Source organism: Euleptes europaea, chromosome 2, assembly GCF_029931775.1.
Source record: "Euleptes europaea isolate rEulEur1 chromosome 2, rEulEur1.hap1, whole genome shotgun sequence".
NCBI lineage: Eukaryota > Metazoa > Chordata > Lepidosauria > Squamata > Sphaerodactylidae > Euleptes > Euleptes europaea.
This window is the reverse complement of record NC_079313.1, coordinates 103,777,684-103,792,989: the sequence shown is the minus strand read 5'-3', so window position 1 is coordinate 103,792,989 and position 15,306 is coordinate 103,777,684. Positions and strand designations below refer to the sequence as shown.

At 37.6% G+C, this 15,306-nt stretch overlaps 1 protein-coding gene across 4 annotated transcripts in view; it reads left to right on the top strand.

Annotated features, from left to right (window-relative positions):
* RBM39 (RNA binding motif protein 39) overlaps positions 1 to 14,982 on the top strand; it is a 36,906-nt gene extending 21,924 nt beyond the window's left edge. For all 4 annotated transcript variants that reach the window (XM_056845337.1, XM_056845334.1, XM_056845335.1 and 1 more), the window contains exons 7-17: positions 453 to 570; positions 2,147 to 2,299; positions 4,112 to 4,249; positions 4,714 to 4,779; positions 6,464 to 6,668; positions 6,853 to 6,930; positions 8,776 to 8,808; positions 10,277 to 10,352; positions 12,412 to 12,517; positions 13,181 to 13,259; positions 13,991 to 14,982. In XM_056845337.1, the coding sequence (XP_056701315.1) occupies positions 453 to 570; positions 2,147 to 2,299; positions 4,112 to 4,249; positions 4,714 to 4,779; positions 6,464 to 6,668; positions 6,853 to 6,930; positions 8,776 to 8,808; positions 10,277 to 10,352; positions 12,412 to 12,517; positions 13,181 to 13,259; positions 13,991 to 14,091 (1,153 nt within the window). In that variant the 3' untranslated portion in view covers positions 14,092 to 14,982. The remainder of the gene's footprint in view (positions 1 to 452; positions 571 to 2,146; positions 2,300 to 4,111; positions 4,250 to 4,713; positions 4,780 to 6,463; positions 6,669 to 6,852; positions 6,931 to 8,775; positions 8,809 to 10,276; positions 10,353 to 12,411; positions 12,518 to 13,180; positions 13,260 to 13,990) is intronic.
* The last annotated feature ends 324 nt before the right edge of the window (positions 14,983 to 15,306 follow it).

The window sequence follows — 15,306 nt, the reverse complement described above, 5'->3', positions numbered from 1 at the left end:
AAGTAAGTTTTTACCCCCTTCCCTTGCGACGATACAAGGAAAAAAGGCATATCTTCATAAGGAAAACTGGGAATTCAGAGAACTTGCTACACCTTCCAGTACAACAGGTACAAAATGTTAAATGCAAAACTGACAGTAGCTGAGGGGAGGGGGACTAACTTTTCCTGGGGATTGAATTAGGGAAACTGTTTTGAAGCCCTGTTGCTGCTGTACTTTATCTGTAGGCACATCAGCAGTGGGGAAGCCACAAAATCCTGTTCCTGTGTGGATGACTTCTTTTTTAAAGCTATAACATTGTACATTTGTGAGACGGCTTACATTTGATGTCTGTTTTAGAAACCTTTGTTGATCCATCTGAGTAAATTGTCTAAATTACTAGCAAAATATGCCCATATGGCCTTTTAAAATTAGGGCTCCAAATTATTGATAATAACTTGTACTTCGTTTTTCAGAGAACCTATTGATAATCTTACTCCAGAAGAGAGAGATGCTCGAACAGTTTTCTGTATGCAGCTTGCTGCAAGAATTAGGCCAAGAGACCTGGAAGAATTTTTCTCTACTGTAGGAAAAGTGAGTGATTAAGGAATTAATTTTTTTCCGGCTATTTCTCCTGCTCCTGTATTGCAGCATTAAGTGGATCTTGCCAAGGCCTTTTATGTATCACACTACTACATAAGTAACTTGTTTGCATCTGAAGTGACTTGCAGGATTCTGCCACTGAAATGTTTGGGCAGGCCTCTGCCTACAACATAATACATGGTCAGGATTATATAGCAGAGGCAAAACCAGGTTAGAAGTAGAATTTTTAATGGTATGCCTTTCTGATTGCCAAGGATTTAGAAAGATGAAGAGATGGGAAATATTTTTCCTTATGCATTTAACTTTGGCACAAACTGTTAAAGATATGAACTTTGTAATACTGCAAAACAACTCAAAACTCCATACTGTGGTTACGTATATAACCCCAAAGCACATTTTCCATTATGGAAATCTGCATTTGATGTTTAATGTGATTGTGGAAGTAACTTAAACTCGTCTTGCATAAAGAGGCTGTTCAGTTTATATATTTTCATTTGCAAAGTTTATACGTTCCTGGTGCAAGATGCTGGATTATGTAAGCCAGTGTGGTGTAGTGGTTAATAGTGTTGGACTAGTATGTGGAAGACCCAGGTTCGAATTCCTACTTGTGCCATGGAAGCTCACTGGGTAAACTTGGGTCACTCAACTTAACCTACCTCATAGGGTTGTTGTGCGGACAAAATGGAGGACAGGAGAATGATGTAAGCCTCTTTGAGTCCCCATTGGGCGGGGTATAAATGAATTAATTAATAAGATTCTCTAAGCCCAGAACTTGAACACTGCAGTCTTACATCTCCATATGATTCAGAAAAAGATCTGTTATCTTGATTTCAAATTAACATAGTAACAATACAGCTGAATACTTTGATTATTCAATAATTAGAGGTAGAATATGAGTGGTTCATGAGGGACTTTAGTGTAGCTATGTAGGGCATTGGAGCATTATTCATTGAACACTTGACAGTGTTACACTGGTTGCATGTTTTTATATGTATCTCCACAAGCATTACAAAAAATAATGTGTTGGATCCAAAATATTGCCACACAAGCTCTGCTTGCCTCATGGAAGTTTCGTACCTCCCACTGCAATTGTTCTTCCTGAAATATCACTCCTGTGGTTCAGGGGATGCCTAGGAATAATGCTGGGCGTAATGTGGAGTTATTGGGGGGAGGGTTGCTGACTCTATTATTTTTAAATAATTAATTTTTTTAAAGGTGGCTTCAAACGTTAAATTTTCTAGCCAAAAATTATGCATAGGTAATCTTGCACGACATGTTTCTTGAGACTTCTCACCATGTGTACATGTTACAAAATTGATGTTTGCATGTTAAGGCATTTAGTGGCATATGCACTGTCTGTACATTGTTTCCTCCATGAAAGTGCTTTCTATGTAATAAATGAATAAGTAAAATGATTGAAATGGCCCAAAATGACATGCATAATTTGGAGGAATGAAATGCCATGATGACTTGTATAATGTCACATAGTACCTTGACTATAGGTCAAGTCTAAGGCCAACTAAATGTATTCTGATTAATTTGTTGCTTTAACTTTTTCTCTTCCTAGGTCCGTGATGTACGCATGATTTCCGATAGAAACTCCAGGCGCTCCAAGGGAATTGCTTATGTAGAATTTGTTGATGTTAGTTCAGTGCCTTTGGCAATTGGATTAACAGGACAGCGAGTGTTGGGAGTACCAATAATAGTACAGGCATCCCAAGTAAGTTGGCACAAAGTTGTACTCTAGCTCTGATAGTTCTTTATGTGCAATGTCTTCAAGAGGTTTTAATTAATATTTTGAGACCTGTTAACTTCATTGGTGCTTATTATCAGAAGGAATCCAGAAATCCACCCAGGGAGATTTTGACAATTTTATGGTCTGTGTTTAATGTCCATGTAGTTTGACGATCTGTGCAGAAGCAGCTTCAGAGCATTCCAGAGCTTTACGAAAGAACTAGTAGTCAGACCCCAGTGGGGGGAAACATTGCTGCTGAGCAAGGAATTGAGCACCTTCCTGTTCAATTTTCCTGACACAGTGATGAAACTATAAGATGCTATTGGACTCCTGGGAGCCATCTATATGGAAATTCTTGGGGGGCAAAATGGAAAAAAATAATCTCCGCTGTCTTTGGACCCAGTGAAATTGTCATTACTCTCTTGTGTTACTTCCACATTATATCAATTAGGTGTGGCTCTTCCATGAAAGTACGCGTGGTACCAATTTCTCTTCAATACTTGTCAGTTTTCTGTCATTTCCCAGTGACTTGAGTAAACATTTTTAAAAGGCAGTACTTACCTGCACCCATCTAATCATGTTCCAGTTCCAAATTGGAGCTTGTATCTAGTGCTTTAAAGTTAATGGGTAAACTTCTTAAACACATGGTATCTTGTGACTTGCATTTGCTTTCTTTAAAATTCTAGTTCTGATGAATTTTCTCATTTTCTCATTGTGCAGGTGTAAATTTGGGTTGTCCATTCCTCAGTTGTCATTCGGACAGGGGTGGTTCTCTCGCCCCATCTTTTACCACAGTTAAACTTTTATCTTTCACATAGCTTCTGCTATTGTTCACCTGTCTTTAAATTAGGGAGCTGCACAGATACCATGAGGAAGAGAGACACTGCTTATATGATGATCTTTGAATGGTCATCTGTGCAGTTACACAATTTGCCCCCTTCCCTATTGCAGCTGACACTGTCACTTGAACTTGGCTACAAGTGCTCGTCTGAATGAAGTAAATACAAAGGCACTTCTCCTTCCTTACAGAACATGCATAAAGTCAAAAGACACTTTTGGGATTTCAGTGCTAAATTCTCTGATAACATGTCAGAAGTGGCTACAACACAGGCCCCATATATTTGACACAGGTGACCATTTGATGTTAGTTCAGTGCCTTTGGCAAGCAACATATATTTTATTATAGGCAATTATAGGCAAGCAACATATATTTTATACAAATAAATAAATAAATAAATTGAACAGGTGATAGACCACGGCTGCTGTTTTAGTTTCAGAAAAGCTAAGCAATATGTCAGGGACTAATAGTAAATAAAAGCAAATGTAATGAATGCACCTACTATTTGATTTGAACTGTTCGTGCTAATTATACAGCATTTGGTGGTAAACTGGAAGGCAGGGAAGTGCTAATGCTGGAAACTGAAGTTATTTGACAAATTAATTTCCAGGCTGTTTCTTTTTAATTTGAAAATGATCAGTGACAACAGTGTTTTAAATTCCAAGATCCTGTTCCTGAATCACGGAAGGCCCTTCATGAGGCAGATTTTTGAATGGATGAATAGGACCATAGTATAAAAATACAGTGAGTTGGATGGTGTTGCGTAATATGCTTGTTCTTGCTGAAAGGAAGCAGTTAATTCCCTTGCTGTACAGCTGTTCCTACTTCTAATTCATCACAACATACATGGGAATGAGAGCCCTTCAACCAGTGCACAGGCTGAAACAATTAATGTAAAGTAATTTACTGTTACATCCTATAGATTAATCCACTCTTTACCATTTAAATCATTTTTCTAGGCAGAGAAAAACAGAGCAGCAGCAATGGCAAATAATCTACAAAAAGGTAGTGCTGGGCCCATGAGACTCTATGTAGGATCATTACACTTCAACATAACCGAAGATATGCTTCGTGGAATTTTTGAGCCATTTGGCAGGGTAAGTTTCTGATTAGCTGGATGCCAAATAAATCTAGAGTGAATTTACTTAAAACCAGTTGAAGTCACATTTTCCGCCAGTTGGTAAAAATGATCCCAAAGCTGAAGAACTGAGATTGTGTTTAATTTACAAGTATTCTGAACTGCTTGGGCCTTGAATATAATGAATTACTATAGTCTCATAACAGTGCTGTGAATTAATGTGACTCGTTACCCTTTTATAGGTTTTAACTTCTGTTGAACAAGTGTGTAATCTCTATTTTCCTTGAGCGTATTTCAGTTTAAAATGACACTTCACTGTGGTCTATTGAATAGACTTGAATACATATTTATTCTGTTGGGCTAGTTCATCCCAACCTACTCTGATTATTTATTTATTAATTATATTTAATGAAACATTTTATTAAATACATCTTGAATGATCATGGCTTCTCTATTCTAATGTGTACTCATGATCCCTTTCAGATTGAAAGCATTCAGTTGATGATGGATAGCGAAACAGGACGTTCCAAAGGATATGGATTTATTACTGTAAGTTTATAAACTTTGAATGTGATCAGGAAGATGTAAGTCAGTCCTGGTGGCAACTCCTATGTAAAAGCACAAACAAGTATAATTCTGATTAGGAAAATGGCAATGGGGGGAACTCCTGGCTTCTTCTTCTCCGCACTGTTTTGGCAGCTGAAACAACTGAGAGGCCATTGGGGGGTTTCTTGCTGTGCTGGGATGCTGCACATGCATTGAACACTTGAACTGGCAGCTTCCTGATGGGGCAAAAAGTGACCGCCTCAAAATTTCCAGAGACAAGGCAAGGATTTGAAAGCTGCAACTTCCAGAGAAATAACCAGTCCATTCAAATGGCTTATTGCTAGTTCAGATTCTTTTGAGCCAAGATGTCTTTCCCACTTTTTAAAAAGGAAAACAAATTTAGAAAACAAAATATATATAATATGTGAGATCACTAAAAATTGAATGTTACCAAAAGAACTCTTGCAGTTAAAGATAGGAAACAAACCAATTCCTTGGTATTGTCTCCAGATGCATTTTAAAGCTGTTTTCTAACAAACTTTGAGACTATTTTACAAAACAGAACTGTATGTCTGCGAATAGCCGTTACACAGTTTTAAGAAAAAATGCATGGGCAGAAGATCCAAGATACATAGCTAAATGGGGAACAGATTTTGGCTGAGCAGTAGACCTGAGGATGTAGTTTTAATTATTTTAGAAAAAAATTATTCCTCTTCTCCAGAGAGCTGCTCAAGGCAGCCTACAACAGAAGACAGTACAACAAAATCAGCATATCTAATAAATAGATAATAAAAAGCAATTAAAATAAAAGCCAAGACACAAAAACACATACATAGCCTAAATATTATAATCATAGAACAGACCTCAGGCTGGAAACAATCATAAGGCAGCTAAAAAATTGGAACTTCTCACATGAAAACTGGAAAGAAAGAAACATTTTTGCCTGGCACTTAAAGGAGAGGAAGGTAGGTGCCAGGAAAGCTTTCTTTCAACTCCTATTAATTTAACGGCGCTCTTGGTTGAAGCATATACTCATGTAGGATACCTTAACCAATGATGACTGACTATCAAACTACTAGTCAGTATCCATCAACTTGATGAAAATAGTGTGGCAAAATTGACTCTTACTTTCATACGTTGTGGGCGTATGTGCAGATACCATCCTTTTGGATGCTAATTAGACACTATATCAATAAAATAACAGATCACTCCATTCCCTGAGAACTTTGTTGGTAGTTTTAGACAATCAGAAAGGATCTCACAGTATTCTTACTAAAAGCAACCAAATTCCTAGTGAGAACAAATTAGAAGGGGCCAAAAATTTTAAAATCTCAAAAGCCAGGAAATCATGATAATTAACAAGATCTGAATGCAGCTGAAGAGTATGGAAAATCCCAATTATAACTCAATTTTTTAAGAAAAATGGTTTTCACGTGCATAAAATGTAATGTATAATAATACAGTGTGCTGCTGACAATAACTGCATTTCACGTTTCATTTTTGTCAATATACAATAACTTTGTATTTCACTTCGTATTTTTTAAAGACAAAAATCTGTCTTTGTAAAATTGGCCCTGTTCCAATTTTTTTCAGGACCATCTGTTAATTTTAGTTTATTACTAAAAAAGTGCTTGAAACAGAGCCCTCTGCAAATAGTTGTCTAATTCAATGATGTCTTTTTTTCCAGTTTTCAGATTCAGAGTGTGCTAAAAAGGCCTTAGAGCAACTAAATGGTTTTGAGCTAGCTGGTAGGCCAATGAAAGTTGGTCATGTAACTGAGCGGACGGATGCATCCAGTGCTAGCTCATTTTTGGACAGTGATGAATTGGAAAGGACTGGCATTGACTTGGGTACAACTGGTCGTCTCCAGTTGATGGCAAGACTTGCTGAAGGTGAGTGTCATGATAAAAAGAAATAAGCAGCCTGGATTTTCTTTCAGTATCTTTTTGCTTCTGCACCACAATCCAACTAAGTTTTTTAGTCTAAAAGAACCGTCATTAACTAGGGCATGTATTTTCGCCTTTCTAGTTCAGTTGAATTTATTCTCATTATACATTCATTATTTGTTTATTTTAGGTACTGGTTTGCAAATTCCTCCAGCTGCACAGCAAGCTCTGCAGATGAGTGGATCATTAGCATTTGGAGCTGTGGCAGGTAAAATCTGTTCTCTAAACTACAGAGAAAAAGCTACTTATTGTATTGATCTGCTAGTTGCTTAACTGCTTGAGAAGAGCTTGTCATTTTTTTTATTTTTTGCACCTCTACTAAATCAATATCAAACAGAACTTGATCACATTCAAGGAACTATTTATTTCACTAGTTGTCTGCAGATGTAAAGTCAGCAATGGATGATGACTATGTTGTGGAGCAAATCTGTTTATTTAGAAAACTTGTATGCTGCCTCTCAAACAGTAAAACAAGACATCAATAAAAACAAGCCAGGCTAGAAAAGTATATAAACTAGAGAAGTATTAAATGGTATTGATAAAACAGGCTAGGAGCATAAACAGGTTTTCACGTATAGTTGGCATAGCTTCATCTTCTTTTACAAACAATGTAAATATCCTCTGGTAGTTGCATGTGTAGCATCTGCCTTTATTTTTTTGGACCCATTTGTGCTGTGAGGCAGATTAAAATTCTTCCTCCCCCCACCCCCATGCCTACTTTCCATTATTCAGCTTTTGATCATTATAAAAAGGCAGGGGTTCCTAAACATTTTGAGCCTGCAGGCACCTTTGGAATTCTGACAACTGTGGTGGGCACAATCACAAAAATGGCTGCCACAGGAGGCAGAGCCAACCACACAATGTCAGGGATCGAGGTTATATACTAGTCTAATACTAATTACAACATTTCAGGCAGAAGCTCTGTTTAGCAGAATGTGTTTTAATCTGCACAGGCAATTGGAAGACCTGCTGGAAACAAGCTGCACCTAGCCCTGCCTGCTTTGTAAAAACACTTGGGAGCCACCAGGGAAGGTGTTGGTAGGCACCATGGTGCCACTGGGCACCATGTTGGGGACTCCTGGCCTATTGAATGATGCATTATTGAAATGTTGACAAACACATATACACATTACCAATGTTGAATTGCATGTGTGATAGTCAGATAAATTCTCCTTTATTGGTATCTGTCTCCCATGAAGGATGGGAGCTCCTGGAGCTGCCATCACTCACACACAGTTTCCAAATCACCTCAAAGCACTGGCTGAAAAATGTGTCATTTGGTTGCTGGGAACCAGTAGCTCAGTCCAAGGAATTCTTAATTGCTGAGTGGCACAAAGGAAGGACAGTTCTAATGCAGTTGTCATAATTTCTTTTGTTATAAAATCAAAACTAACTTCCGTACTTATTTCCAGTGCAGAGATTTTGGCAGAGAGAGAGAGAGATGCCCCTCAGCATCCACAGACAATAATAGCCAATCACAGTTTTAATACTAAAGTTCAGGTTTTGTGCGATGCTGTTTTTTTCCTGCTTCTGTGAGCATCTCTGAAAATGTTGGAGGCCCATTCCCATTGCTGATCAGCTGACGTTTTGTGTAGAAATTATTAACCAGTGAAGAAATTCCTTGCTGCCTCTGGTGCTGATTCTCTTCCAGTCATGGGGCAAGATTGGTTAGAACTTGACTCAGGGCCTTTTGTGTTGTGGTACTATAGTATCAGCTGCCTTCTGATACTGACCTTGTAGGCCATGTACAGACAATAAGAATATTTTTCTTAAAATGAAAGGTAGCCAGTCAGGGTCCTCATTGTTTTGTGGTTACAAGAGGTCAGAAGTCTCCACAGGGCATATGTGACTTGCTACAAGAGTTTTTATAAAAGGTTGCCCAATTTGTGGTATTTGCCAGCAAGGGTTAGTGTTTGTTAGTCCACAAAAAATGTAAAACAAAATGAGGATCTTTAGATATCTAAAGTTAGAGAACTGCTATGCTAGTGTGATAATTCATAGTAAAGTAACAGAATTTGTCTAAGGATATTAAACTTTCTCTACAACCATTTAGATTTGCAGACAAGACTTTCACAGCAGAGTGAAGGTGAGGCTGAATTTGAATTTTGTTATTTCTGTTATACATGGTTTAATTATGTCTGAGATGTTCATTGAGTTAAAGTAAAAGTATGTAAGGAAAATGGAAACAGTGTACAGATGCAAACAGTGTAAATGATCTTTAATGATCAAGTGAGTAGCTCATGCTGATCACAAAAGATCAAGAACATGTCTTCTCCCTGATAAGGAGGCCTCCAAGCATGCAGAAATATTTTTATGTATTACCAAATATGTCTGTATACCTCAGACTGTACAAAATTCTATATAAGTTACATGACTTCCTAAGATAAAGGAGGAGAGGAATGCAAAACAATAGCCTGGTGAGAATTGAATATGAATTTGAGCATTAGACAAAATATACTACTTTTCAATTACACTGTCTGCTGCAAATACAAAGGAAGAAAGACATTGACATTTGACTATTTCCCTGGTTATAGGAGTCGAATGTTATGTAATTACAGCCCATAGTCCCATTGAGGGTACAGTGAGCAGGGTCCAGAGAGTTACAACTGGAGTTCCTGTTGTGGAATGGGATTTTATTATCTCCCCCTGAACCCCGTGGCGCAGAGTGGTAAGCTGCAGTACTGCAGTCAAAGCTCTGCTCACAACCTGAGTTCGATCCCGATGGAAGTCGGTTTCAGGTAGCCGGCTCAAGGTTGACTCAGCCTTCCATCCTTCCAAGGTCAGTAAAATGAGTACCCAGCTTGCTGGGGGTAAAGTGTAGCCAACTGGGGAAGGCAATGGCAAACCACCCCCTAAAACATAGTCTGCCTAGTAAACGTTGGGATGTGACTTCACCTCATTGGTCAGTAATGACCCAGTGCTTGCACAGGGGATTACCTTTACCTTTTACTTGAACCCACTCTCCTGAAAACCTACTCCAGATGGTCAGGGAATCCTTTGGAACAATGGCCGGTGGTGGTGGTGTTTGGCAGTAGCCACATGCACCGAGTTAAACTTATTGTATGCCCAGTGGCATTTCTGCAAGATTGGGCAATACAATATATAGGGAGGTGTCGTGTGAGATTTTACACAATTGGAACTGCTCTTAGTCCATTTATGTTTCCTCTTGCACATTGCTGCAACCAAGCCATTTAATGGCACATGATAAAAGCAAGCTGGATAACTGTCTCTTATACCTTGACTTTACAAAATAATTTAAGATGGACTTTACTGGAGGAGGGGAAAAGTTTTAAAAGCTTTGGGAGTTACATGGGGATGGGGTTGGTGCCTTTTTTGGCTTAAAAAAAGGATGCAGGGACAGGAGGGGAATGCTTTCTTAATTATAGCTTTATGGACTGAGAAGTGAAATTGCTTTTTGTGTTTTCCAGTAGAATATAGTTTTGTAAGAATTTTTTCCATTTTCAATAAAACTGAATGTATTGACTGTCTTGACTGTGTACAGAATTTTTTGCAAAAATAGAAAACTTATGCTGTATTTATATATATTTTGTTAGCACTGTCTGCAGCTGCGTCTGTACAACCACTTGCAACGCAGTGCTTCCAGCTCTCCAACATGTTTAACCCTCAAACGTAAGTTGATCATCTTTTTTTCACCCCATATAAACATGAAACTTTTTAAATGTTTTTTTAATTATTTTTCTATATTAATTAGACAAAGTATTCAACAATCAATATAAGTAAACATCAAAGTATAAATTCTAATAAACAATTGTTGAAAGTACATACATATATAGATAAAATATAAAATATAAATACTTCCCCTACATCTCCCTCAATCTTGTCATTTATTTGTAATCTCCTTTGTTTAAGGTTCTAATCCTAATATTATTACAAACATTTATAAGATTTTTTTTTCTATTTTGTTTAATTAACATTACTCATAATCTAAGTATTTGTTATTTCATGTGTCTATATTCAAATAAAGAGAAAGAAAATAAAAATAAAAAAGAAAGAACAGAAATAAAAAGCATGATTTTTATAATAAAAAATGGATTAGATAATAAGTATCATTTTTAACTTCCTTTGAGAATGAATATCGATATGATTCCTCCATTTCTCCCACATATCTAATAAGTATCAGTTATGTTAGTGCCATTAATTCTGTTTTTGTCAAAGCCAAGCCATTTAATCAGTCCTTTTTAATTAAATCCCGAGAAAGACTAAACCCTTTGACCCAGTCTCTTTATCTTAAATTTCCAGCATCTTCCTCTTTTTCCCAGTAGCTTTAAACGTCGAAGGGCCTCCATGGAGGTTGTTAGTGCAATTCCCTCTGTGAAAATTGATGGGGGGATAGTAAATCTGCAGCATGTTTTCTTCCATCCCTAAGGTGAGAAGAAAAATCCCGGTATTTCCAGCTTTTTGCCCTTTTAAATTCTCCCAGTTGACTTTGAAATGTTCATCAGGTAAATCATACGAACAAAAGTCAAAGTCTCTTACATTCATATCCATGTTTGTCAATTGGGTTGGTTCAATTTCTTCTTGTAGATGTATATCCTTTGGTGGTCCTTCATAGCTCTCCATCTCCTTTGCAGAATTTAATTCGTCTTTTAATGGTTTGTCTCATCTCTGATCTCATTGTCATAATTCGGTCTTTTATATCCTTGATCTCCCGTAATTACATCCAGTTTCCGATTGACAAGATCGTAGATATTGTTTGTCAGAGAGACTAGTCGATCCATAAATTTAGTCTCACTTTCCATGGTTGCTACTTCTGGTAGTTTGTTGAGATTTAATTTGTAAAATCTGGACAGGTATACGTTGTGAGTTGTAAAGTGGTGTTACGGGGGGCAAGATATAAGGTCGCACACCTGCCGTTCCTTCCTTTTGCCTAGGAACTTGGGAAGTATTTGCCAGTTACACAGTGGCGCCACACATCCGGTCTCAAATCCCGTAGTATTCTCACGATAGCAGACGATAGCTGATTCTTCTGGATAAGACGTGGCTTGAAAATTTGTTTACTCAGAAAAGCCTCCTCCTGGAAGTGGGGGGGAATCTGCTCGTCCCTCCCCTTTTCACTTCTAAATTTCTGATTGGTGGCTGTAACGTCATTCAAAAGGTCCCAATTGTTATGTCTATCCACCGATCAATTTGATTAAGATCCTGCCGGCTTATCCAGTATTTTTAAATGTCAAAGAGTCATCCAAACCTCAAATGGGGAGATAAGGATTCTGTAGATATTTTTTCCACTCCTTCGGGACTTCCAATTCCAGGTAAAACAAAAGAGTTCTTGTTACTTACTCAGATTTTAGAAGAGTAGGTATTCTTGCTTATGTATCGTTGCTTAGATGGTAATAGGTAGGGGAGAGCTGAGCCTAAATCTAGAGAGATGTTCGCGGCAATGGTTTCCCCTCAGGCCAGGCGGGACCTCATCCAGGATTCCAAGAGTTGTCCGATGACTCTCTCAGCAAAACTGGGGGTCAAACCGCACTTCGTGGGCAGCAGGAGAGATCCTGTTTCCCAATCCACTATTTAGGATCAGGTAGGGGTGCAGGATTACACCCCAGATTCGAACGAATCTTGGTTCCCTTGGGAGCCCCCAAGAGACGTGGTGCTCAGCTCAGCGTCCCTAGCGGAAGTCTCATATAAACATGAAACTCAGTGAATTTTAAACTTGTGTTTGCCTTTACAGTGAAGAAGAAGCTGGCTGGGATACAGAAATAAAAGACGATGTGATTGAGGAGTGTAACAAACTTGGAGGAGTTGTGCATATATATGTAGACAAAAATTCAGCTCAGGTATGTTACTGAAATATAATCCAAAAGTTGTCTGTACTTATTATTCTCTAAGAAGTGATCACATCATTAGTACAAACAAGTATTGGGAGAATGTTTCATTGCACAAAAGAGCAAGGTGAAAATATTCTAATATTTGTGCCTTAATGCAGCTGTACTGTTTTCCTAATTTTAAGAGAGCAAATAAATATTCAGTTAATATTCACATTTTTGTCAAAACAAAAACTCAAGGAAACAGTATTTCATTAATTCTGAATCTGTTGCTTTAAATGATAGAGCTATGTGTTGCAGTTTCTACAATTCAGGGCTGTGCTTTAATAGCAAATGCCAGGTTGGATCCAGACTAATTTTTCCATCCGAGGAATGGCACTTCCCTGGCTCCCCCATCCCACTGCAGAATACTTATCTTCAGGGAGGGTCTGCATTGAAATGGGAAAATCAGTGTAAATTGTCAGCTTACTATTGGAGTTTCTGAAAAGAAATAGATTTTGATAGTTGTAGAAACTTCTGTAATTCTCCAAGTAAGATATTCTGTTAATTTTGTAAAAAAAAAAATACAGTATTTATACACTGTCTTCTGCATTAGGGCACAGAAAAGGAGAAGTTGTGCAAAGAAAATAAATGTACTTGATGAAAGCAGTAACCACTGCTTTTTTTGTATTTCAGGGCAATGTGTATGTCAAATGCCTTTCAATAGCTGCAGCAATTGCCGCTGTTAATGCATTACATGGAAGATGGTTTGCAGGTAAGTAAGCTCTTCCTATTCTTTTGCAGTTGGTTATAAACAAAAATAGCTGTAGATGGCATACGAAGTTCTGTAACTTTGAGAAATAAGTAGACATTCCTGGAATACCTAGAACCAGATATGTCAAAGTTTTGGGAGGGTTTATCAGAGATTCACAGTGAATCTAATGCATCCCTTCCATGTTTTACCCAAACAGATGCATTTTCAAAGCTAAAAACCCTTAGTTAGAGCAGAAAGGATGATTTAGCTCTGGCACTGAATTTGTTATAAGCATTTAAGAACTGACACGTTGCCTTAGCCACAGGGACAATTTCTGGTTCTTCAATTTAATGTCTTGAGCTTGGATCGATGGCTTGTTCAGGTGGAAAAAATATTATGATTCATAGATACCTTCTGGGTGAAAAACTTTGCCCTGCCACCCTTATGAGTTTAACATTTCGGACCTTTATGATATGCCAGCCATAACAGTGTTAACGAGTAGAGCAACATAATGTTAAAAGAAACCTTGAATGAATGGATGGTCTTTTTCCAAACATAAAATAGGCATTTGTGCCTTACAAAAGTTTTAATGCAGAAAAATATTACTGGGATGAGGGGAATTGTCCATTTTTCCTCCCTGGAAGTTTTTGAATGTACTTTGTAAGCACTGCACTCTTTGTGTCATACTGTCTGCTCTCATTTTAAAAAATGAACAAGCAAGAATTTAAAAACCACTTCTCCCCTCTCTCTAGGTAAAATGATTACAGCAGCATATGTACCTCTGCCAACATACCACAATCTTTTTCCTGATTCTGTGTCTGCAACTCAGCTTTTGGTTCCTTCTCGGCGATGAAGATGGATTTAGTCAGTTTTGTACATAGCTATTTTTGGAGGAAGACCGAGTTAAACTTTTATTTAGATAAAACAAAAGGAAAGAGTGTAATGTCCTTTTGTGTACACTTCCTGTTACCTTTAAACAAAAAAAAATAAAGAGTAAGCAGGAATGCTGTGTGTTCATTCTCTCTTGATTAGCATTCCCACTGTATACAAAGCTGACTACTTGTTCTGCCTTGTAATTCTTGTACATTTAGAACATTTGGCTAAGGTGATCTGTAGGAACAGATATAGCTCATAGAAAAGATTTTCTGTAAAAGGTGGTCAGGACATGATTTTTTAATGTTTTCACCAGCCTTTTCTTTTATTGCAGGTATTACATTTTACATTCACTTAAGTGTAGATGCTCTGCTAAAGGTTAATATCAGAATTTAACTGGACATACTTAGTGTGGGTTTTTTGTATGGACTGAAAATTCAAGAGGCTACTGAGTGACTCTTTTGGTCAGCTGATCACTTAATGTTGACCAGTTGACAGCATTGGGAAGATTGAAGCATTTTATTTCTAGATGGTAACTTTTGATTGTTTCTGTAAAAGTTTCTTGTAAATAAGGTGTAAGGTGTGTTTAGAATTCCAAACAAAGCTATCTCTGCATTTCCAAATTAAAGGTCTGTTGATTGCAGGGAATGTACCTAGTTTGAAAGTTGAAGTAGGAAATGCAGGAATATATTTTGTCTGGTTGCATATAATCTCTGCTCTTTTTTAAGCTCTGTGAGCTCTGAAATATATTTTTGGGTTACTTCAGTGTGTTTGACAAAACAGCTTGATATTTCTATCAACAAATGACTTTCATATTGCAACAATCTTTGTAAGAACCACTCAAATAAAATTCTCTTAAAGGCCTCTAGAAGTATTCTTTTTAATATCTCAGATTTACCACAAACAGAAAAATATAAAACAAGAGTACATTAGACTAGACTGAGGCTGACTTTTTCTTAAAGAACTTGAACCAAGTGCTCCTTCCCTTACTTTCTGGTTCCTTGCACAATCATAGGAAGACACAGTAGTTCTTCAAGTAGAAGGTAGGACAACATTGAAATGAGCCCAATTCCTTTGAAGCATATCCTTTGTTCAAGAGCAATTGTTGCTGTTTTGTTCTCACATAGGAGTCTTTTTGTGCAGCATCCCTACCCCCACAACGTCTTAGGGCTGTGCCCTCCTACAGTGTTCATCT